Here is a 24,914-nt window from a genome sequence, read left to right on the forward strand (position 1 = left end):
AGTGCCCTCACTGGAGATCTTCAAGAAGAGGGATACTAAGAAGGGATTCTCTGAAAGGGAATGTGTCTATCAGCATGTTAGAAGGAGATTTCAAATTATAAATCACAAGCTATTAATAGATTGTGGAATGAATATAAGGGGCTGTGACCAGCTTATTTTTAGTGGAATTTAATGGCATGAAATAGAAAATAGAGTGCAGAGCATAACTTAAATGCTAGGCCTGGTTCTACTTACACATTTACATATGTAGTGTACATAAGTAATATTACATACATTTATGTGTATAAAGGGTTATGATGTCAATTTTACTTCTTACTATAGGTCAGAGTCAAAAAAGGTTTGAAAGTCACTGTCTTAGAGGATAAATGTGCCACATCAGATGCCTCCTGTAGGCAGAGAGGACCCAGGCTCAGGGCTGGCTTCCGTGCGTGGATCAAGGTCAAAACCAGGTTTCCCCGAGCACTTTCCAGCAGAGGATCTGGAGCTAGCCAAAAGGGAAAACCCACTGAGAGTTCACTGGAAAGGAACCCAGACCACTAGAGAAGCTCAGAATGTTCAAAGAGGGCAGAAGATGGTATACAATGGAGGCAGGTATAAAACAGCAAACGGGTCCACACAGTCAATTCAAGAACGAAAAATAATTTGTCACCATGTAGAAAAGCAACAAAAAAACATTTCTCATCCCCTCAATCTGTTTGGGTTTGAAGTCATTTATTTTTAAGAGAGATAATGAAATAATACTTATGAACAGCATCCTGTCCAATAATGTTTATTTTATTCATGTCCTGGGGACACAATTTTAAAGAGTCCTTCTTAAAAAGTCATCTGGCAACAAAGTGGGAAAAGCCAGTTTAGGATTTTTCTTTGTGAATCATAAAAAATTTGGAAGATGTGCTATTTGCCATAAAACAGAATTAATGGGTAAAGTAAATTTAGATTAAATTATGAGCCAAACTTGTAAGCCCCTTCAACATGCCATGGGCACGAAACACATCCCCAAGTTTTAGATCCAGAGTTATCTGTTATACTGAAAATAAAAGTGTTATACTGAAAATAAAAGTGAAATGGCAATCCACTCCAGTATTCTTGCTGGATAATCCCATAGACAGAGCGGCCCGGTGAGCTCCAGTCCCTGGGGTCGCACAGTCAGAAACAACTGGGCACATTAACTCATTAGCCTCCCCAAAGGCTGAATGTAACCACATATGCTTTAACCAAGCAACAGGCTATGACAGAAAAGCAAAGAGCGGAAGAGTCAAACGGGCTTTAATAATAGTGTCAAATCCTTCCCATGTCAACAGGTTCTCCAAAGAAAGTAAAATAGTAAACTTCATATGGTTTTTCAAAATAATGGCTCAAAGTCTAGGGTGGGAAGATACTAAAGTTAATGTAAAATTTAAGCAGTATGTGTGGATTTATTCTCATCTCTCCCTTTCCCTAGATTTTTTCTAAGAAGAGTGAATTCCCTGTAATTGAATCACAGAAACAAACCAAAAGCTGCACATTAAATAGTTAGAAGCCCAAATTGCCATCCATACCTCATCAAGAATCTTTTTTTCTTTTTTCCCCTCAACTTCAGAAAAATAGCATGATTCACTCAAGTGGATACTTTCCTCCTGGAGTGCCGCCTGCATGATGTTTCATCTTGGCTTCACATCCAGAAAGTGATTTGAGGACACCCAAGTGGCTGTAATGTTCTTTTAGCACATTACCTTGCCTTCTCATTCTTCTTCTTGTTATTCATTTATTTATTGTGGTAAGCCTACTTTAATTAAATCTGACCTGCTCTGAACTTTCCTTCTAAATTTTCCTATCATCAACAGAAACTAAGTCCATTGTATTTAGAAGCAAATTTTTTATTGGATAAAATCATTTTTTTTCCCTAATGACATTTTTTAAAGTCACAGTATACATCCAGCAAACAGGAGGCAGCTAAAAATAATGCTGGAGAGACATGAACTCAACATCTCCTCTTGGGCCCATAGGCTCTTCAAACTTTGCTGATCCCAAACCAAACCCTCTATTAGTATTCTCCAAGAGTTCCAGGTGTTGCTATCTCACTGAAAGGTCCCACCATCCTCTCAGCATCCCATAAAGAACGTTTCTTGTCCTTCTTGTCCTCAAATATAATTGTCAAGTCTTATACATGCTAAGGGGCTTCCCAGGTGGCGCTAGTGGTAAAGAACCTGCCTGCCAATGCAGGAGACGCAAGAGACATGGGTTTGATCCCCAAGATCATCTGGAGGAGGGCACAGCAACCCACTCCAGTATTCTTGCCTGGAGAATACCCTGGACAGAGGAGCCTGGTGTGCTACCATCCATAGGGTCGCAAAGAGTCGGACCTGACTGAAGCAACTTAGCACACACAGCACATACATGCGAAGCCCTAGAACTTTCTGGAACCCATCAATTCTTTCCCTTCTCAGAACCCCTAATCCAGGCTGTCACCTGGATAAACACTAAATGCCTAACTGGTCTTCCTGGTTTGACCTCTGCAATCTACTCTTCCCGTGTGATCAGAGATTCTTCCTACAACACAAATCCTTCCCATGGAGAAACTGGCAGCCTGCTTGCGTCTCCTGATGCGAGAACAGCCACCACCTATGCTTGTGTTAAAGTGATCAAAACAGGAGTTGGATCAAGCTTTGGCACCCAGCTGTGGGTGGAGGAACTCACTACTGCATCTTGAGGCTGCAGTCAACAATATCCAGACGGCAGGACGCTGAACAGGTCAAAGGGTCCAAGTTCTTCCACAGATAAATTGTAACAAAAATAAAGGGATGGAGGGGAAACTGCAGATAAAGACTTAAAAAACATTTTAAAAAATGAACAAGACTAAACTTATGCCTAGGGATGCACACTTGAATGAACTATAAAGAAACATAAGGCGTGACTGATGACCCTAGAAGTCAGAGGAGTCTTTGTAGGAGGCAGAGGGAGCTGTGACTAGGGGGCCAATGAGGGGCTTCCCAGGGTGGCTGGCAAAGTTCTATTTCTGGAGCTGGGCTGTGGTTACCAGGGCTAGGCTTTAAAATACTTAACTAAGCCACACATTTGTTCCTATGCTGTTCTACTTTTATTTTACAATGAAAAAAATCACACACACCCACACACACACACAGATCTGACCATGTTGTTACTCTGTTAAAACCCTTCAGTGGCCTCACAGTTCTTGTAAGAAAAAGTCCAAACTCCTTCACATGGTGGACAAGGTCTTGCAGCATCTGGCTGTCCACTTAAGCCTTGATGCTTGTTTGTGCCCACCCTACATTAAATTTTCAGTTCCTCAAAAGCACCGTGCTTCCTTATGTCACAGTCTCTGAACATCAGTTACTTCTGCTTAGAACTTTGAAACATGCTCTTTCCCTTTCAGTTCAGTTCAGTTCAGGCGAGTTCAGTTGCTCAGTTGTGTCTGACTCTTTGAGACCCCATGAATCGCAGCACACCAGGCCTCCCTGTCCATCACCAACTCCCAGAGTTCACTCAAAGTCATGTCCATCGAGTGGGTGATGCCATCCAGCCATCTCATCCTCTGTCGTCCCCTTCTCCTCCTGCCCCCAATCCCTCCCAGCATCATAGTCTTTTCCAATGAGTCAACTCTTCGCATGAGGTAGCCAAAGTACTGGAGTTTCAGCTTTAGCATCAGTCCTTCCAAAGAAATCCCAGGGCTGATCTCCTTCAGAATGGACTGGTTAGATCTCCTTGCAGTCAAAGGGACTCTCAAGAGTCTTCTCCAACACCACAGTTCAAAAGCATCAATTCTTCGGTGCTCAGCCTTCTTCACAGTCCAACTCTCACATCCATACATGACTACTGGAAAAACCATAGCCTTGACTAGACAGACCTTTGTTGGCAAAGTAATGTCTCTGCTTTTCAATAAGCTATCTAGGTTGATCATAACTTTCCTTCCAAGGAGTAAGCGTCTTTTAATTTCATGGCTGCAGTCACTATCTGCAGTGATTTTGGAGCCCAAAAAATAAAGTCTGACACTGTTTCCACTGTTTCCCCATCTATTTCCCATGAAGTGATGGGACCAGATGCCATGATCTTCGTTTTCTGAATGCTGAGCTTTAAGCCAACTTTTTCACTTTCCTCTTTCACTTTCATCAAGAGGCTCTTAAGTTCCTTTTCATTTTCTGCCATAAGGGTGGTTGGCTGATTCCTATTTGTCCTTCAGGCCCCTGGAGGAAAGCCTTTCCAACACTCCAATGCTGGGCATGCTGAAGTATTAACTACCTCTCTGTCTTCCACCGCACACTGTACTTTCTCAATCACAGCCTTATCATCTGCATTAATATTGTCTATTAGTTCATATTTTCCTTAGATCAACAATTCTAGGCAAGATGTATAACTTGTGTCAATTTTTTATATCCCAATGCCTAGGTACAACATCTAGAACAGAGTAAGTACACAATAACCTTGCATAAAATGAATTATATGCATACATTTGTTTATAAATGAAAACTACCTTTACTGACATCAAAGTATAAGAACACAAAAGCAAAGCAATAAAGATAAAAATAATAGCTAACACCTTATGCCAGTTACTGTTTCATTAATTCATTTAACCCTCTAAACACTACGAGGTAAGTATTATATAATGTTTATCACCAATTTACAGATGAGGAAACTGAGTCATGAAGATATCAAGTAACATGTTCCATGTCATATGGTTCACATATGGGATTAGAACATGAAAGTCTGACACCATGGTCCTTGATCTTAATTCTAATTAAGTATTACTCCCACCACCTAACATCACTACCATTCAGTCCAAATACTGAAGCAGGTGGCTTTAAAATAAAAACAAAATTCTATTGGGGCTACCTGACCAGGAGTACCCATGAATATTATGTGGAAGTTAAGATGATGGACACCAAAACTCAAGAGATTAGGCAGGAGAGACTAGCAGGTGCAGGAGAAGTGCTTCAAAGAGCAGGGAATCTGAGACTCCCTGGGGAACTAGAGACAGAGATGTCAAATCCTGACATACCCACTACCAGCCTCTGAGTGGGCCAAAGGTGCAACACCTCTGATTACAGATGAACAGCAGGCAGGTCCTCAGAGTGAGAGTGAGGCCAAATAAGTGTGACCATCCACAGTGCACAAGGCACCAGATCAGATTCGAAACTGAAAACAGGTCTTGGACTCCTACTCATGGTAAGCCTAGACTACTCATCAAAATATGATCATTCATTCATTCCATTTAAGTTATTATTAGTGTCCTTGTGGCCCCTATAGCATATTCCACTCTCAGGACAGAGAAGTAAAACATGATGATGGTGCTACTCTCAATAAGCTTATGTGCCAGAGGCAGACAAATGGTAGAATCTCCACAATTACAGTGCAGGCGAAACATCCTGTGAGAGTTCTGCATGGGTTCCCTGGCACACCTGAATTACACTGGCCAGGGCAGGGGAGAAACTGGAGTTCAAACAGTTTTTACGAAGAAGTTTCTTTAAGCTGCATCTTGAAGACACACACTCCTCATCAGAGAACGAGGTAAGTAACCCCGTTACTACTGTAAAACCAACAAGTTCACATGAAAAATAATACCTATGAGAACTGAGATGGATGAGGGGCTAGAGAAAATGTTATGGAAGAAGAAGTTAAACAGGATCCTGACGTCTACATCGAGTTGGGGAAAAGGAGGAAGGAAAGGGGTGGATGAGTCTGGATCTCTGCAGGCAGAAAGGTCAGCTCAGGGCTGGTCTGTAAACTTATTACCACCCAGATTGAGGCAGAGTTGAAAATGTCAGTGCACACGGCCCAGTGAATCACTGAGGAAGCACATCAACGCCTGCCGGTGAAAAGCTTAAAACACTAAAATCACAACATTCTAGGAAATAAAAAGATTTCAAGAATCCGAAAGCTGTGGATGGGGGCATGTTTTACAGGAATGATGACAGGCTGATCTTTTTTAACCACCTAAAGATAATTCTTCCTGAAGAGCTCACCCATATCCAACAATGTCACCACCACCACCAACAGCAAAATGTATTCAGGGTAGTGAGAGTGAAGCACTGAATAAAGGGGAGGAAGGAGAGAAACGGCTAGAGGTAAGGAGTGTGGCACTTTCTCTGTTCTGTGGCAGCCATAGAACAGAGAAAGTGGTAGGTGATGAATGTGTAAAAATGAACGGATATGGCCAGGAAGTCTTTAAAATTATACGAATAAATATATACCAAAGTATTTGCCAAGAGAATCTATGAGCACTTGTAATGATTACAGGGACAGGGGGCTTTGAATTCATCTCTCCATATAGTTGGTGATACCAACAAAGTGAGACCATTAAAGTGGAGGGAAAAGTCATGCAAAAAAGTGAACTACGGACTTCCCTGGTAGTTCGGTGGTTGGGAATTTGGCTGCCAATGCAGGGGACACGGGTTTGATCCTTGGTCTGGGAAGATCCCACGTGCCGAGGAGCAACTGCGTCTAAGCACCACAGCTACTGAGCCGTGCACCACAGCTACTGAGCCCGTGCACCACAGCTACTGAGCCCACACGCTGCAACTACTGAATCCAGCACACCCTAGAACCCATGCTTCACAAGAGAGGCCACTGCGGTGAGAAGCCCACGCACTGCAACTAGAGAACAGCCCCACTCACCACAACCAGAGAAAAGCTCGCACGTGGCCATAAAGACCCGGTGCAGCCAAAAAATAAATAAATATATATTTTTAAATGTGAACTATCTTTTCTCTCCCACACACCCACTCTACCTTCCATCTCCTGTCTGCATCACTGTGCACCCATTTGCCCAAGACAAAAACCAAGTCCCAAGCTTTCTACCTCCCTTCCCTTCACTATTTAATTTGTAGGTACCTTAGAACCATAGGGGGAACTTGTTAAAAGGAGAAGTTCTTTGACCTACTCCAAATGATCGTGTTTCCCTGAGTCTGGGCCAGTTCGGGGAAGCTCTGTTTTTAAGAACACCTGTATGACTCTGATGAAGGAACCATAGTTTGAGGAACAGTGTCCCATATCCAATCAATCTCTTTGTAGATTCTCTGTCTTAAATGTCCCTTAAATTCATTCCTTCTTGTTCCTCTTCTCTCTGGCTTAGCCGTGATCTTCACTTCCTCCCTAAGCTTCCACCTAGTTCCCCTCCGCCTGATTCCTCTCCTCAAAGCCATCCACACACAAAGCTTCTAAACTGCAGGCTTACGTGAGAAACATAATGATCTGTCTCCTGACTATGGTTTTTCCTGCTATCCTAAACCAGCATGTTGACATTGCAATGAAAAAGGAAGGATGGAGGAAAGAGACTGTGTTAAACACAGCTAAAACATGCTCTCTTGAAAGATACGGCAGAAGGAGATGAAGAAGGAAAGAGCCATTCTGAAGATAACTACGGTAAAAAGAACCAGCCAGCCTTACAAAAGACTGCACAGACATACTCATGTCACTGCTCTTCTCCAGTAGTTGTAAATATCTCTTCATACACTACTAGTAGGAACTTAATGTCGACAAGGCCCTACATCTTAAGTGGTACTAGTACTAACTATTTCACTTAATAAAGGCAACTTTAAAAAAAAGATTATAAAGCAATATTGAAATAGAATACATACATACATATGTGTGTGTGTGTGTGTGTGTGTGTGTGTATATGTAGCACTTGCTAACTCAAATCTCTCAAGATACAGGGCAAGGAATGCATACAATTTAAGCAACATACTTGGCAAGTTTAACGTTAGATAAATGTGAGAGCCAGACTGTAAAGATGGTGTGGCACTTACCGCATGTGCATCTTTGCTGTATATATGGGGTGAGCAGCCCAGATTTAGAACCCCTTCAGAAGAAGGATGAGGATTCCTCTGGCCTTAAGCACAGCTCCCTAGGACAACTCTAAAAGCCCACAGTGATTTTTTTTATTAAAAAAGCAACAAGTGACACTAAAAGAGCAGGAGGTAGGAGAGAGTGTTACTCATTGTGGAGACAGTTGAGGGTTGCATCAATACTGAATGTTATACTCAAACAACAAACAATACACTCAAACAACAAACAGACCCCACAGGAAAACTAACTTCAGATTTCTTTTCAACTGGGTATGTTTAGAGGTGTATGCAAGACACAAAGGGCTTCCCCAGTGGCTCAGTGGTAAAGAATCTGCCTGCAAAGCATGAGACCTGGGTTTGATCCCTGGGTCGGGAAGACCATATGGAGCAGGGCATGGCAATGCACTTCAGTATTCTTGCCTGGAATATCCCATGGACAGAGGAGCTGCGTAGGCTGCAGCCCATGGGGTCGCAAAGAGTTGGACACAACTGAAGTGACTTAGCACGCACATATGCAGGACAAGAAGCAAAAGTTAGATCGGGACATGGAACAATGGACTGGTTCAAGATTGGGAAAGGAGTACGTCAAGGCTGTATATTGTCATCCTGCTTATTTAACTTACGTGCAGAGCACATCATGTGAAATGCCGGGGTGGATGAATCACAAGCTGAAATCAAGATTGCCAGGAGAAATAACAACCTCAGATATGCAGATGATACCACTCTTAACAGCAGAAAGCAAAGAGGAACTAAAGAGCCTCTTAATGAGGGTGAAAAGAAGAAAGTAAAAAAGCTGGCTTAAAACTCAACAGTCAAAAAACTAAGATCATGGCATCCAATCCCATCACCTCATGGAAAATAGATGGGGAAAAAGTGGAAACAGTGACAGATTTTCTTTTCTCAGGCTCCAAAATCACTGGAGACTATGACTGCAGCCATAAAATTAGAAGATGCTTGCTCCTTGCAAGAAAAGCTATGAGAAACCTAGACAGCATATTAAAAAGCAGAGACATCACTTTACTGACAAAGGTCCATATAGTCAAAGATATGGTTTTTTCAGTAGTTATGTACAGATGTGAGAGTTGGACCGTAAGAAGGCTGGGCGCCAAAGAACTGATGCTTTCAAACTGTGGTGCTTGGAGAAGACTCTTGAGAGTCCCTTCAACAGCAAGGAGATCAAACCAGTCAATTCTAAAGGAAATCAATCCTGAATATTTACTGGAAGGACTGATACTGAAGCTGAAGCTCCAATACTTTAGCTGCCTGATGCTAAGAGCTGACTCACTGGAACAGACCCTGATGCTGGGAAAGATTGAGGGCAAGAGGAGAAAGGAGAGACAAAGGATAAGATGGTTGAATGGCACCATCGACTCAATGGACATGAGTTTGAGCCAACTCCAGGAGATAGTGAAGGACAGGGAAGCCTGGTGTGCTGCAGTTCATGGGATCACAAAGAGTCAGACATGACTTAGCAGCTGAACAACAACAGAGATGATATAAAATGTCTCACATTTGTTGTTAGAAAGAAGCATTATTAAACTATTTTAACCTCACTTCATCTGAATGGAGAAGTCTCCTTGTTGTGTATGAAAACCAGCACTGAGATGCTCAGCTAACCTTAACACCTGATTTGGCCTCTCCCTGAGCAATTCCTCACCTGCTTCCTTCTGCCACAGGTCTCGCAACACCAGTCCTTGCCCACTGCCCTCACCTGGAATGATGCTGGCAAAAACCTGTTTATTAAATGGTATACCAGAAAGGAATTCCCAATGGCCAGGTTCCTAAAATGTGTTTCTGTCAATATTAAAGAATCTGATCATCATAAAAAGCCTTGTTGTCATCAGTTTCAGACTTCTGTTTGCAAGGATTTATAGCAGGGTAAAAGCAGTGTCTTTCTTGAGATCACTGAATGAATGGAACAGAGAGAAAAAGAGAGGCAGAAGAGGAAGGAGGAGGAAGGGCAGAAGGGAGGGAAAGCATGAAGGAGAAAAAGCCAGGGGACTTGGGGGCTGGGTTAATAGAGACCCTGCAGTTGAGTCCACTGGATTTGTTTCCTTGGATGGATTCCAGGTGCACTATGGGCTACGCCTCCAGGTCTTCACCACTGTAAGGTCATGAGAGGAAAACCCGATCTTTTTACTTAGGGTGCTGTGGCTCTACATCCTCCCCTACTTTGATCCCCAGCTTTACTGTGCAATTTAGAGAAGTAAAAAGCCTGAGAGACAGCTGTAGGGAACTGCATTTGAAGCCCAGCACACCATGCTGAGTGACGTGCTCACCCTTCATTTTGGAACATACAGGAAGAAAACTGATTGGTTCACTATGATATGCCAAGGGCATTTTTTTACTTTATTATTTTTTTTGTATTTTATTTTGCAAAGGGGCCCTCAGATGTCACTCTCCAGAAGTTTGCATTGCACAAGCAAAGAATTTAATACACCGTCTGTTGCAAATAAAATAATTACTCCTCTGTCCAAAAGTTCAACTTTCTTTGTTTCCCTCACCAGTTCTGAATTCCTGTAGCTGACTGGCAGCCATGCAAGAGTGAAGTAATTTCTTTCCTCTATGATTTATTTTCTGATGATAAGTAAGCAAAAATACTGTACAGGGAAGAAAATGATGCAAAATGAGTACTTCTCAAAAACCCAACTCCAGAGTGAATAGGTAAAATGAAGTCCTGTGTGTCAAGAATAAAGCTACATGATCATATCTATTTCTGCATAGTAAAAATAAACTTTTTAGTAAAATATGTATCAGGCACATAATGCTAAGAGCTTTACATGCATTACCTCATTTAACCCTTGGGACAACATTTTTCGCATGGGAAGAATCAATCCACATTTTAAAGACAAAGACACTGGGGTTTTATAGAAGTTAAAAAAAAAAAAAAAAAACCTGCTAAAGGCTAATAAAATAGAATCAAGATACAAGTGCAGCTCTCATCCGAGGACTGCTATGCTTGGCCCCTTCCCCAGGCTTTACAATGTTTAGACAAAAGCCTTGAAAAGCCCGTTGCTCAGAAATGCACATGGGATAACTATATGATGTCAGTAGAGCTTGAACAACAAATCTTTTGTTACAATTCTATTTTAAATCTATGTTCAATACATTCATTTCTTCATAGTAGGTGTGATATGGTCAACTTATCTATATCTTTCTTAAGTGACTCAGGTGTGGTGTGATTTCCGATGATCATTTAAGTGAATTTTTTATTTGTTTTTAGGTATAGAAGATTACTGTAAGAACAGGCAGAGTAGTGTAATACCAAGCTCAGAGAACCCATCTATCATAAGCTCAGCTGAGACACAAAATGTACAGAGAGGCCACCTGACAGGTATACGTCATCTCACTTTTCTGCATGAGCAAAATTCTACTGAAGGACTAAGCTAGACTAGGAAAGAAAAGTAGAGTAGCCTGGGACTAAACCATATGTCCATCCCCTCTACCTCCACTCTAGTTTTAGTCAATTTCACTTTGAAGAACCTTCATCCAAGGATACTAGAGCACTCATTCATTGGGCAAAAATATACCTGATACTCTGTTAGGAGATGACAGAGGTATGTATGAGCAAAACAGATCCAGTCCTGCCCTCAGTCTAGTCTAGTATAGTATAAAAAAGACAGCACTGTGCAATTCATCACTCATGCACTGGAAGGATGTTCATGAAACTACCATGAGAGTTTTTCATGAAAATTCCAGGAGAAATTTCTTTCTGATCCTTGAGTCAAGAGTAGTAGTTGGAGTACCGGATCTATTTTTAATCCCAGGGACACTATACTTCAAAACTAACTGAACCTACTTTTTTTACTTTTAAAATAAACACTCTTCCCAGTTGGCATTTGCAAAAATAAAAAATAAAAAAAAAATAAAAGAATTTAGGGCCCACCTGTGGCCCATTCACTCATCGGACATAAGATGCATTTCAGCAACTGCCTCCTTGCTAGTCCAGCTGATATTCTTAATCTTTTCCTTTCCTCTTTTGTTTCTCAGCTAGTTCTTATTTGAGTATTATACTTTGTTTCCTTAATCTTTGGGAAGAAAGGTACAATAGAAAAAAGTAAAGATAAGTAAATAAAAATATACATACATATGAAAATTTTAGGAAAACTGAGCAATATGTGCTTATTCCAAAACTTCAAAAACCGACTCTTTAGAAATCTCTTAAATCTTGACTAAGATCTGCTTTTATTATTTTCTCACCTTAAAGTTTAAGCTCTTGAGGAAAAAAAACTGATGGAAAATTTTTCATTTTTTGGCACCCAACAGTGTTCCCTTTTTAATTAGGTAAGGACTGAATGCAGAAATCAACCATTTATAAAGAGAATTTCCCCATTTGCCAACTGACATATATAGAACTTGCTCTGGTGATTAAATGATATAAAAAAATGAAATGACTTTAAGTGTAATAGAAACACATTTTCTATTGTTACCGGTCTAGATTTATGATCTCAGCTCATTTAATTTCTTAAAGCAGTTGTAAAATGAAGTTCTAATCACTCTTTTATATAAAACAGGGCCAACTGTAACCCAAATCCTAGCTCTCATTTGGAAGAGGAGATCTATAGAGGAAAAAAGGCTTAATTTAAAAGGTCAAAGACATTATTGGTGATGCTAAAAATAATGTGCCATTTTATATATAGGTTAAAGTAACATCTTTTAAAATTTGATTTTTACAACCAAGTTAAGAACAATTCAATTACCTTGTTACTTTTACTGTTATGGAGAATGTATTGAAGAATGCATGACATTCAAACGGTAGAAGAACAAAGCAGAGAGAGCTTCTGAAAGAGAATATGGACATCTCCACAAAAGCAGATACAGGACTTAGACACGTCTCATCCTTGTGTACTCACTGACACACAAAATTATAATGTTAAAAGATGACAGTACTGCATGTGGTTGTTTTTCAATCACCAACATCATTATCAATCTATGAGATCCCTTTCTTTTTATCAGATGAACACATAAGATCAGTATAGAACTAGATAATATTTTCCATTTAACTTTTCCAATGGCCTTAGACTGTTAAGTAAATCTACAGCTGTGACCTTTTAGCTCTTTACTTTAAAAATATTCAAATTAAATGAACTACATTAATAAATCTGTATGCATATGTATGTCAGGTGTACTTCTTTTTAATACCAGACAAAAGACACATCATTGTTCCTTTTCCCTAAGCCGTCACAATTGGTGCTACCATCAGATTCTTATCTGCTAACAAAAAGGGCCCAAGGGAGCAACACTGAAAGTTTTAATGGAACAATGCCAAAAGGAACATATTATACGTTAAACAGATGTTCTAGTTTTGAGAGCAATTTGAACAAAGATAAGCAAAGTCTCCAAATAAATCCCAAACAAACACTGTTTCCTTACAGCCTACATACACCAAATTATAAACTAAACAAGGTCTAAATACTAAGTAAATACCAGTAACAATAATTATCATTGTCATTCTTATTCATAGAAGGCTTACTGTGTGACAGGAACTGTGCTAATAAAGTATTTTACAATATCTCATTTATTCCTCAAATCTTTAAGTAATTCATGAATAAAAACTAATGACCACCACCCCCCTCCCCGCATTAAGTGATCCTTACACTTAATTCTGAGCAGAGAATATAGTCCTAGCTTAGGTTTCAAATACCCAGTGTTTGCAGCCCTTATCCTTGGTGCAAATTTTAAAGGTACAGAGCTATTTGTTTTTTCATCATTGAATCCCCAGCATCTATATGGTACATGACATAAAACAGATGCTCAATAAATGTTTGTTAATGTTTATTACTTGAACAAGTGAATGGACACAATTTACTCATAGGTTTTTATAAAGAGTAGGAAGGATCTTCATGGAATATGGCAAATGTATTAAGCTTGATGAAGCCATTGTAGGAAGCTTTTAAAAATTAAATAGTATTAAATATTGATCTCTTTTATAAATAAAAGTCTTTTATTTTCCCCTGAAACCAAATATAGGTGAACTATATTCTAAGACAGTGACAACACCTACAATACTTTCTCTGGGCATAATAGGAACATACGATTTAGTTGATTTAAATATAGATAGTTGAACTACGAAAACATTCAGCAGTATTTTAAGTTTCAAAAAGGGACTGATTATATTGAACTCCAATTTATTAAAAATTTAAGAGTCTAAATCTCTTTAACAAGTGGTGCTGGGAAATCTGGTCAACCACTTGTAAAAGAATGAAACTAGAACACTTTCTAACACCATACACAAAAATAAACTCAAAATGGATTAAGGATCTAAACGTAAGACCAGAAACTATAAAACTCCTAGAGGAGAACATAGGCAAAACACTCTCTGACATACATCACAGCAGGATCCTCTATGACCCACCTCCCAGAATATTGGAAATAAAAGCAAAAATAAACAAATGGGACCTAATTAAACTTAAAAGCTTCTGCACAACAAAGGAAACTATTAGCAAGGTGAAAAGGCAGCCTTCAGAATGGGAGAAAATAATAGCAAATGAAGCAACGGACAAACAACTAATCTCAAAAATATACAAGCAACTCCTACAGCTCAACTCCAGAAAAATAAATGACCCAATCAAATAATGGGCCAAAGAACTAAATAGACATTTCTCCAAAGAAGACATACAGATGGCTAACAAACACATGAAAAGACGCTCAACATCACTCATTATCAGAGAAATGCAAATCAAAACCACTATGAGGTACCATTTCACGCCAGTCAGAATGGCTGCGATCCAAAAGTCTACAAGCAATAAATGCTGGAGAGGGTGTGGAGAAAAGGGAACCCTCTTACACTGTTGGTGGGAATGCAAACTAGTACAGCTACTATGGAGAACAGTGTGGAGATTCCTTAAAAAACTGGAAATAGAACTGCCTTATGATCCAGCAATCCCACTGCTGGGCATACACACTGAGGAAACCAGAAGGGAAAGAGACACGTGTACCCCAATGTTCATCGCAGCACTGCTTATAATAACCAGGACATGGAAGCAACCTAGATGCCCATCAGATGAATGGATAAGAAAGCTGTGGTACATATACACAATGGAGTATTACTCAGCCATTAAAAAGAATACATTTGAATCAGTTCTAATGAGGTGGATGAAACTGGAGCCTATTATACAGAGTGAAGTAAGCCAGAAAGAAAAACACCAATACAGTATACTAACGCATATATATGGAATTTAGAAAGATGGTAACAATAACCCTATGTACGAGACAGCAAAAGAGACACTGATGTATAGAACAGTCTTATGGACTCTGTTGGAGAGGGAGAGGGGGGAAGATGTGGGAGAATGGCATTGAAACATGTATAATATCATGTATGAAACGAGTTGCCAGTCCAGGTTCGATGCACGATACTGGATGCTTGGGGCTGGTGCACTGGGACGACCCAGAGGGATGGTATGGGGAGGGAGGAGGGTTCAGGATGGGGAACACATATATACCTGTGGCGGATTCATTTCAATATTTGGCAAAACTAATACAATATTGTAAAGTTTAAAAATAAAATAAAATTTAAAAAAATAAATAAATAAAAAAGTTAAAAAAAAAAAAAGGGTCTAGGGATTGGGTGCGATAGCTCTTAAAACTTGTAATTTCCATAAAACCATTTAAAAGTACCACCTCCTAACAGTCCTTCCCAAGATAAAAATATTCCAGTAGCTTGACTTTTTATGCTAGGATAACTTCTGGAAATACACAGCAGATATAAAGGTAAATTCTCAATTTCTGACCTTCATCTACCAGGAGGTCAAGAGAAAGAAATCAACTGTTCAGCTCTATTAAATCACAGGCTGGCTTTTGGGTTACTGGATAATGGCATAGAGTTATACCTGTTTTTATTAATACTGCCACAAAAAAAGTGCCAGGCCTCTAGTATATTTCTACACATCTACATCAACCAGTAATTCTGAACCTGTAGAAACTATGAAAATGATCATTTTTAAGTTTTATTTTCCTTCTTTTAATCCTTTCTAATGACAGCATTTGTTTAAGTTAGTGTTTATATGCCTGAATGTTTTTTATTATAATAAAATTGCACAGGTCTTGTGCAAGTCTCTTAATGTGATTGTATTTATACTGATAAAGTCTCCATTATAAAGTGGCACTTCCCAGTTACCTACTCTTTCATGAAGTGAAATTAATGTTCCAGAATGGCTCTCTGGAACATTTTCATCAGTATCTTAATCTGTCAAATTTCACTTATCTATCTAAAACAAAAAGGACTTTACCTTTATAGACAAAAGGTTTTTTCCTCAAATACTATGAACATGGCTGCCATTTTTAACTAACTGTACAATGTCAAGTAACTGTGATATCTGCTAACAGAAATTTATAGTTCAAATATCCAATTTTCATACATCATTGTTTTATTATTTAAAAAAATTTTCCAAGCTTTACTGAGGTATGGTTGGCAAATAAAAACTGAAGTCATACATCTTTTATATTCTTTCTTGGAGTCAGGAATAGAATGAGTTAATCAAGAACAGAAACTATGGCATATATGGATCAGCTCTGAAACAATCCAAATAAAAAGCTTCTTTTCAATCTAAAATATTGTAAGCTTCAAAATGATTATACATACCTAACAATAAGCCTTAAAAATAAGCTCTGATATGACTGTAATACCAATGCTTCTATAATCTTTTTCAGTAAGAAATTTCAGGAAATCCTTCAAACTCTATAAGCAAACAACATTCTTTATAATATTGCAGAAATTTAGGAAGAATTACATTTATTTACTGTATTGGCGGAATTCAGGAAGCTTGCAAGCTACCATTCTTCACCCATATGATATGGGAGATGTAACTCCCTACAACATTAAATGCATTCACTAATTTTTCTAATCATTTAAAAATGAGCTCTTTCTAACCCTAGGACAATTAACAGCCTATGTAATTTTAAAAGGATATTTCATATAGTTTGCAATTGTTTTAATGTAATTGGTCCTTGACTATGATTAAAACACAGTTTAAATAAGAATACCCACAGAATCTCTAATTAATTCATCCCATACCTTTTGGAATCAGGTAGGCACATCAATTATAAACAAATAAATTTAAGCTAATCAAGAAGTGACAGGAAGTTTGTTCTCAAATTTTGAACTTCTGAAAGTAAATTATTACATAATTAGAATTCCTCACATAATTATACTACAACTTTGGTTTTCATACAGGTTTGGGCAATTTGCTGGTTATTGGATAAGATCTTGTTTATAAATTGTCAGTTAATCCTATCACATTTACTTTTAGCTCTTCAAGCTCCTAATTGTCATAAAATGGAAAGAAATCTTAATTGGAGGAAATCTCTTGCTGGCAAAAAGTTTTAATCACTTGGGGGTCAGTCAGAACCTAAGACCTGATGATAGTAATACAAGTGTGTTAAACAAGGGGGAAAGAAATCTCAACAATCAAGATGATACTGTTTACTCAAGGCAGCAAATTACTTTTTCTTTGGTTAGATTGTATCTATAAATATTTTTCTTCTAACTTTAAACTTGGAAGTTACTAGGTCTTTGAAACTAGAGACCATTCAGAAGCCACTGACAACATAAATAACAAGCAATCTTTCCCCCTCAATCACACACACATACACAGTATATGAAAATCTGGCTTCTGAGATTTCATGTCCCTATGCATTCATTCCTTAAATCACAGAGTTAATACAGTAAGAAGAAAAAGACAAAAATCTACCAACTAGGCTGAGCTGCCATCCTCTCCATGTAGTCTTTGGCCATATCTCGGGCTTCCATGTTCTCAGGATACAGCACACAGAACATTGCTAAGGCCCCCAGGTTGTTGCCGTAAATCTCATTCCAGCGGGCGCTGTATTCCTTGGGATCCCAAGGAGGGAGGTACTCCAAGGGGCTGGACAGCATGGTGTTCACGGCCTCAGTGAGCCGGGCGGCAATGTGCTCGTGGGAGCTGGCGGCCCTCAGCTGGAGCTCGGCCACCTCCGCTCTAGAGAAGTACAGCATTGGGTGGCTGTCATAGTTGGCATTGGTGAAGGGGATCATGACTTCTGGATTCTCGTCAGTGACGCAGGCTGACACGAAGCAAAACAAACATATGAAAAACACACTGGGAGCCCCCCGTGTGTGAGTCCTCATCGTGGCATCAGATCTCCAAATCTCCAAGGCAGCCAAACCATCTTCGAAAGATCCTACAGGAGAATAAAAAGGAGAGGAGGTTATGTCAGCCAGGGGACCGTGGTGAAGCAGGAAATATACGGTAGGCAGCCACTTTGCGTACTATGAAAATTAAGCTTAAGAATTTTCAGATATTTCAAAAATGCAACAAAAATTTGAACTAGAAAGAAACCAAAACCTAATAATTTAATTACACAGGATACATCAGATATATTCATCATGGAAAACAGAACTTTGGACTTGGGAAAATGGTGTAATATTTGCTAGAGTAGAGAAGAAAAACCCTAGCTGGCATTCTTCTCACATTTTATCACACAAAAGCGTTTCAATTTTATGGTATTTTTGGACATTACTATGAAGGCTACAATAACCAAAAGCTGATGGTGAAATGTCTGGGAATCTGAATGGACGTTAGGAAAAAAATAAGAAAATCCTGTCTTAATACAGCCTCCTGCACTCTTAAGTTCTCCCCTCCTTCTAACATTCTCCATTCTGAATGAGGGATTAGGATCAATACATCTATATGAATGTGAGCAGACAAAATATTTTGAGTAAGGCTGAATATCCTCTTTGTGTCAGCAGAAGGTGGGGACAGGACTAACAGAAGTAGGGTAAACATCTGCTAAGCCCGTGCGCTCCCTAAGATGACATCAGCAGGCATGCAAGGCAAGATCAGACATGGGGCTGCTGGGACTGGAGACTGACATGCCTTCATTCAGAAAATACAATTCCAAACTTAAAAGGCTGAAAGAATGCGTGTGCATTTTCCCATTATTATTTGAAACTACTGTCTACTTTTTTTAGTTCGCACTCAGGATTTTGGTGTCATTCAGTTAAGTCAGACATTTAAACCAAGCTCACATCTTTTCTTAAACTGCTTAACTTTCTTGAAAATCCTTTTCTTCAGTGGCAGCTTTGCTCACTAGTTAAAGAATGTCTTTCAAAGTAGGAACATTAAAAAAAGAAACCCCTCAGCCTGGTCTATGTCCCACATCTGGGATAAAGCAGGCATAAAATCCCCCAGAGGCAAGTCAGGGAATTCTTAAAATTCTTCAGAGGGGAAAGGTTATGGAAAGCAGACCAGAAAAAGACAGTTTTATGTAAATAATGAACAGTAGTTTTCAATTATTAAAGGGAGAAACTGATGGGGAAAAAAATCAATCTCCCCAGCTGAACGCAAACCATTTTTCCAAGGAAAATCTGCCTCATCACATTCAGAAGAAAGAAAACCAAGGGTTTAACACACAGTGGAGAACAATCCATACTCTTAACTTGGTCTGTGTCCAAGTGATGCAACACAGCATCATTTGCGGATGCTGCCATAAATTCTAGTATTCTTTATATTTCTGAATGTGCTTTAGCCTATATATAAAAAAAGTCAGTGGCAGTGTGTGTGTTAAGTATTTTAGACTTACTTCAAGAACAGAACTTTTAACGAATACAAAATGAATATAGCCAAGCTACATAAAATATATAAAATAGAAATAACTCTTGGACTCTACCCGTATTATGTCTAGCACCCAAATCTTCAAGGCGGCTCGCTGGATCCTTCAAGGTCAGAGAGCTGGCCAAAAGAAACAAGTCTTCGGTGGTTATGTCTGAGGAGGGGTGTGGTCTCTGGTAACACAAGAGACGTGGCTTGGTCTGAAAGCTCACTCCCCACCACCCTCACCCTGGAGTTTATTTTCTGCTCTTGAAGAGAACAAGTGCGCTAATTAAAAAAACAAGCCTGCATTATTAAATCCCCAAAGGTCTAAAACTGGATGGGGCCATCAATGCAATTAGCACTTAGCAATTAGCATCCCAGGGTGAGGATGGCTTGGAGGTTTCTCCTTTAACTGACCTCTACATAGATAGAACTGAGAATCTTCTCTGAACTACTGGTTTTTAAATGTGCAGCTCAGGTTCTAGGTGGGTAAGCAGGTGGCGTGGGGTTTGGAGGGATGGGTTGGAAGCTCTGTGAAGACTAGAATCTATATCTCAGATTTTGTACATGCTAAGTTGCTTCAGTCATGTCTGACTCTTTGCGACCCCATGGACTGTAGCCCACCGGGCTCCTCTGTCCATGGGAATCTACAGGCAAGAATATTGAAGTGGCTTGCTGTGCCCTCCTCCAGGGGATATTCCCGATCCAGGGATTGAACCTGGGTCTCTCATGTCTCCTGCACTTGCAGGAGGGTTCTTCTATACACACATTCCCTAAAAGGGGCTAAGGCTGATATGTTTTATTATCTTACTTTCTCTTTTTCTAAGAAAAAAAAAGTTGTATTTTTAAATTTTTGGCTGCACCCTGCAGCATGTGGGATCTTAGTTCCCCAACCAGGGATCAAACCCACACCCCCTGCATTGGAAGGCAGAGTCTTAATCTCTGAGAAGTCCCTGATTTGTTACATTCTCTTTCTCCTGCCTTATGTACAGCACCCTCCTACCCAGGTCTGGAGTCGCTGAGGTTAGAGAAGCTGCTCCAATGAGACCTTCCCAATGCAGGACTGAACCACGCTGTGATCACAGCCACTTCTGCCACATGGCTTCCAGTTACATAGGACATGCCCGAGTATATTTAAACTAGAAGCGTTGCTCCTGAAGCACAGACCTCATTAAGATGTTGTTTTGGGAATGATGCCATCTCAATATGCCAACTGTTACTGAAGGTTCCCTAGTTATTGCTTCGAATTCATGTGGAGGTGTCAGGGCAGCAAGGCTTGAGTTACCACACATTGAAAACATTCCTGTTGGAACACATGTGGGCCAGGGTACAGCCCACAGAAATTCTGCTAAACGATCATCTACGAAGACGGAGGAGAAAAGACTATGACACTCACAGGGGCACAAACTGTGCTGCTCTCCTTACGGCATACATGCAACCAGCTATGAAGGCCTTTGCTGATCTACCCAAAGAGTTAACATCTCCTGTATCTGGCTGATGGCTGTATTACATGGGACTGTTTCAGCTGTTTATGCCAGACCTCACCAAAGAGGGGACCACAGCTTCCTTTTTGCATTACAGGGGTTAGCAGTGTGTGCCTGGCATGTACAAGGCAGTTCACAGACACTGAACTTCTGGGCTTAGGAAGTGATAGAGGGGATCTTATCACTAAAATGAGCAAGGAGAAATCTTACTCCTCCTTACTTGAAGCTAAAGCAAGTTCAGAATTTTCGAGATACAGTTTCTGCAAGGAAACAAATACATAGACACTCCTGTAGCCTAAAAAACATTCAGTAGTTTACCAAAAAAAAGAAAGAAGAAATGAAACTTAACTAAAGTCTTTAGGCTGGTAACCCAAAGGGAGACCTAGTTCTCATCTACCATCTTAAATCTGTCTAGGTTTTTATTGAAAAGCCCCTATATCCAGGTTTTGGGTTTCCCTTTAACCATCTACCCTCAGTGTTCTGTGTACCCTCTTTGCCAAGGAAAGAGCTGGAATTAGATGAAAGGAGCATTTCTCAAGGTAATTTTAGGTGGACACTGGTGTCTAGGCTTTATGCTAACTTCATGTACTTATTTCAGTGCACATTAGGAAAAGCTATAACTATCATATCAAACCAGATTTCAACAGACACATAAAGTTCCTGTTTAAAATACATTTAAGTTTAAAAGTAAGTTTAAAAGAAAAGCAAATGGATAAGGCAAAAACTGTTGAAGGTGGTGCCTGAATGACCAAAGTTTGGAAGATGCTGAAAATGCTGAGTGAAACAATGGTTATTAAAGGCTAAAGAGTTTACCAAAATGACCAACCGTGACTCTCCCCATCTCTTTAACACAAAACAACCGCCAGTTCCCTTACATCTTTAAGCTGCCCTTGGCCCAGTTCAGGAGCAAGGCACCCTCAAAATGGCAAAATCGTGAGCTCTGCTCAGAGGCTGCCTATGAGTAGTGCACAGTTTACTCATAATTCAGTTCTCAGAATGGTTCTGAATGACGCTTTTTAGCCTCATTTCCCCCAACAGCCTTTCTTTCCTCTTCTCTTCCACCAACTCTCTCTCCTAATTCAGTTTTCCTTCCCATTCTTCCATCTCACTCGACACAGCTCAGAGAGCAAAACATTCCTAATTTTAGACCTAATCAATGAATACAGTACAGTTGAGATAATTCAGACAGAAATATAATCATTTATCTGCTTGTATGCACCACATATATCTGCAGCCGTCCAACTGGCATTATGCTAAGGCCGAGTCAAATAACATAAAAAGGATTTAACAAACCGCCCGAATTCCAATTATCTTAAGTAGGTCCACACAGAGCAACAATAAGCCTAAAGTTATTTTGCTTTAATTCTGGTTCCAACAATCCACTGCAGATACTACGATTGCTGATACACAGCGATTTTGTGTGAAATGCTCTTCACATATTTAATAACTTAACGTGGCAAAACAGTACTAAGAGTTACTCTCACAATATCTCAGCATAAATATCTAGAGACAGAAATAAACCTCAATCTCCTAAGGCGTAAACCAAAGTTCTCTCCTTTAGCCAAATGTTTAACATTCAATAACATTAAAAGTTTCCATTTTTGTCGTCCTTACACAAAGAAAGCACAGAAAGCATATACCGAGAAGGAACAGAATTGAAAACTATACCAGCACGTTGGGTTTCAAAAATGAAGTGGGTTTCCAAACAGTCTGGGGTGATTTATAAACGAAACACAGAGTAGTACAAAAGTTCTTTCAGTTCCTCTGGTTTCAGAAATATAGAAAGTATAAAGATGGAAGTAAGAAATCACCCTATAGAAAGTAAACCATGTCCCAAATTAAGATGGATTTAAAAACCCCTTAAAATATGTGCCAAGTCTAAGGAGCACAGCACTAATTAACATTATGGGCGTGGAGTTGGGCAGACTTGTGTATAAGTTCCAGCTCTGTTGTCTACTGGTTTTGATCAACTGACTTCGGCTCTCAGAACCCCCATTCTCTCATTCATAAAATGGTCCCAACTTCCTGAGGCAAATAAATGTCATATAATGCACTTAGCATAAAACCTGACATGAAATAAAGAGCTCCATAAATATTTGTTATTTTTAACAAAAAGGAAGACGTTTCAGACATGCAAAATTATATTAACCTAATGATACTAAAGCTGAAACTCCAGTACTTTGGCCACCTCACGCGAAGAGTTGACTCACTGGAAAAGACCCTGATGCTGGGAGGGATTGGGGGCAGGAGGAGAAGGGGACGACAGAGGATGAGATGGCTGGATGGCATCACCGACTCGATGGACTTGAGTTTGAGTGAACTCCTGGAGTTGGTGATGGACAGGGAGGCCTGGCGTGCTGCGATTCATGGGGTCGCAAAGAGTCGGACATGACTGAGCGACTGAACTGAACTGAACTGACCCATAAAATATTTTATTTGAAAAAAATTAAATATCATAAGTAAAAGAATGAGAACTAGAGATGTCAACTGACTAGGGCAAGGTCATGCCACATGTTAAGAGACTTAGCTGAAACTACAACTCAAGGCTCCCGATTCTTTAAGGCATCATTCATAGTAAACTCAACGCTCATTGGAAAGGAAAGCATATAATCCTTGACATTTTTCAAAATTTTTTGGGGGGTTTTGCCCCCAAAGAAAAGCATAAACATTAAATGAACTATTAACTGAGTTTGATTGCTTTCCAAGGCCAGTTAATTACTCTCGGTGTACAAAAAGTGACTGCTTATTACTGTATTCTTTGGAAGGAAAGGGATAGTGCTGGGAAAAACAATCTCTGGTTGGGGAGCTATTTCCTAGTAACAGGTTTATATCGTGGAAGGAGTACATGAGTACTCGGAGGATATCTACTGCCATTGCCAGAGTTAATGATTTCACCTCAGTCCAGGGTCTGGTCTTGGCTCAGATTATCATCTCAGCTGATCATCCTAGGAGATGGCAGCTGATGTTATGATAATAAAACTAAATTCCTCCTCCCTCAGCATATATAAATGTCAGTGCATTCATTTTTCAGAAATACAACGATCAAGAAGACTGGGAAATATTTTCTGGCTTCATTAGAAAAATACACAGGAAGCAGAAGTATTAGATAATTGCCTGGTGTATAAGGAATCAGAACCAAGGCAGTGGGAAGGGCCCTGGGCTTGGAGCAATTCAAACGGTCAAGAATACCACCACAACTGCACTTGAATGGAGTCTGCGTTGTCAGCCCCTGTCACAAATGCCCCTGGGATACCACTAAAAATAAATGCTAAAAAATGAATTGTGATAGGGTGATTGCAGCCATGAAATTAAAAGACGCTTACTCCTTGGAAGGAAACTTATGACCAACCTAGTTAGCATATTCAAAAGCAGAGACATTACTTTGCCAACAAATGTCCATCTAGTCAAGGCTATGGTTTTACCAGTGGTCATGTATGGATGTGAGAGTTGGACTGTGAAGAAGGCTGAGCGCCAAAGAATTGATGCTTTTGAACTGTAGTGTTGGAGAAGACTCTTGAGAGTCCCTTGGACTGCAAGGAGATCCAACCAGTCCATTCTGAAGGAGATCGGTCCTGGGTGTTCTTTGGAAGGACTGATGCTAAAGCTGAAACTCCAGTACTTTGGCCACCTCATGCGAAGAGTTGACTCATTGGAAAAGACTGATGCTGGGAGGGATTGGGGGCAGGAAGAGAAGGGGACAACAGAGGATGAGATGGCTGGATGGCATCACTCATTTGATGGATGTGAGTTTGAGTGAACTCCGGGAGTTGGTGATGGACAGGGAGGCCTGGCGTGCTGCAATTCATGGGGTCGCAAAGAGTTGGACACGACTGAGTGACTGAACTGAACTGAATGTTATTTAGGAAAGAAGAGTAAACGTGCACCACCAACCCCTCCCCAGACCTCCTGCACCACCTCCACACTAAGCTCAGCTCAATAGTAACCATTCTAGTTTGCCCAACCCAATGGACAGGCCCAATAGTTAATACTGTGTTGGCCAAAAAGTTCGTTTGGGTTGTCTTGTAAGCCGAACAAACTTTTTGGCCAACCAAATATATGTCAAGGATAGCTGACCCTCCCAC

The 24,914-nt window shown here is 39.9% G+C and overlaps 1 protein-coding gene across 7 annotated transcripts in view; it reads right to left on the bottom strand.

Moving 5' to 3' along the window:
* DSE (dermatan sulfate epimerase) overlaps nucleotides 1–24,914 on the bottom strand; it is a 78,114-nt gene that overhangs the window by 31,592 nt on the left and 21,608 nt on the right. For 3 of the 7 annotated variants that reach the window (XM_061427504.1, XM_061427503.1, XM_061427502.1), the window contains exon 2: nucleotides 17,468–17,936. In XM_061427504.1, coding sequence (XP_061283488.1) covers nucleotides 17,468–17,883 — 416 coding nt within the window. In that variant the 5' untranslated portion in view covers nucleotides 17,884–17,936. Of the gene's footprint in view, nucleotides 1–17,467; nucleotides 17,937–19,424; nucleotides 19,532–24,914 lie in introns of those variants that run through there. The other 4 variants (XM_061427505.1, XM_061427508.1, XM_061427506.1 and 1 more) reach the window with 4 other exon arrangements.

The sequence above is a fragment of the Bos javanicus genome, chromosome 9 (genome assembly GCF_032452875.1).
Source record: "Bos javanicus breed banteng chromosome 9, ARS-OSU_banteng_1.0, whole genome shotgun sequence".
In the NCBI taxonomy this organism is placed as follows: Eukaryota; Metazoa; Chordata; class Mammalia; order Artiodactyla; family Bovidae; genus Bos; species Bos javanicus.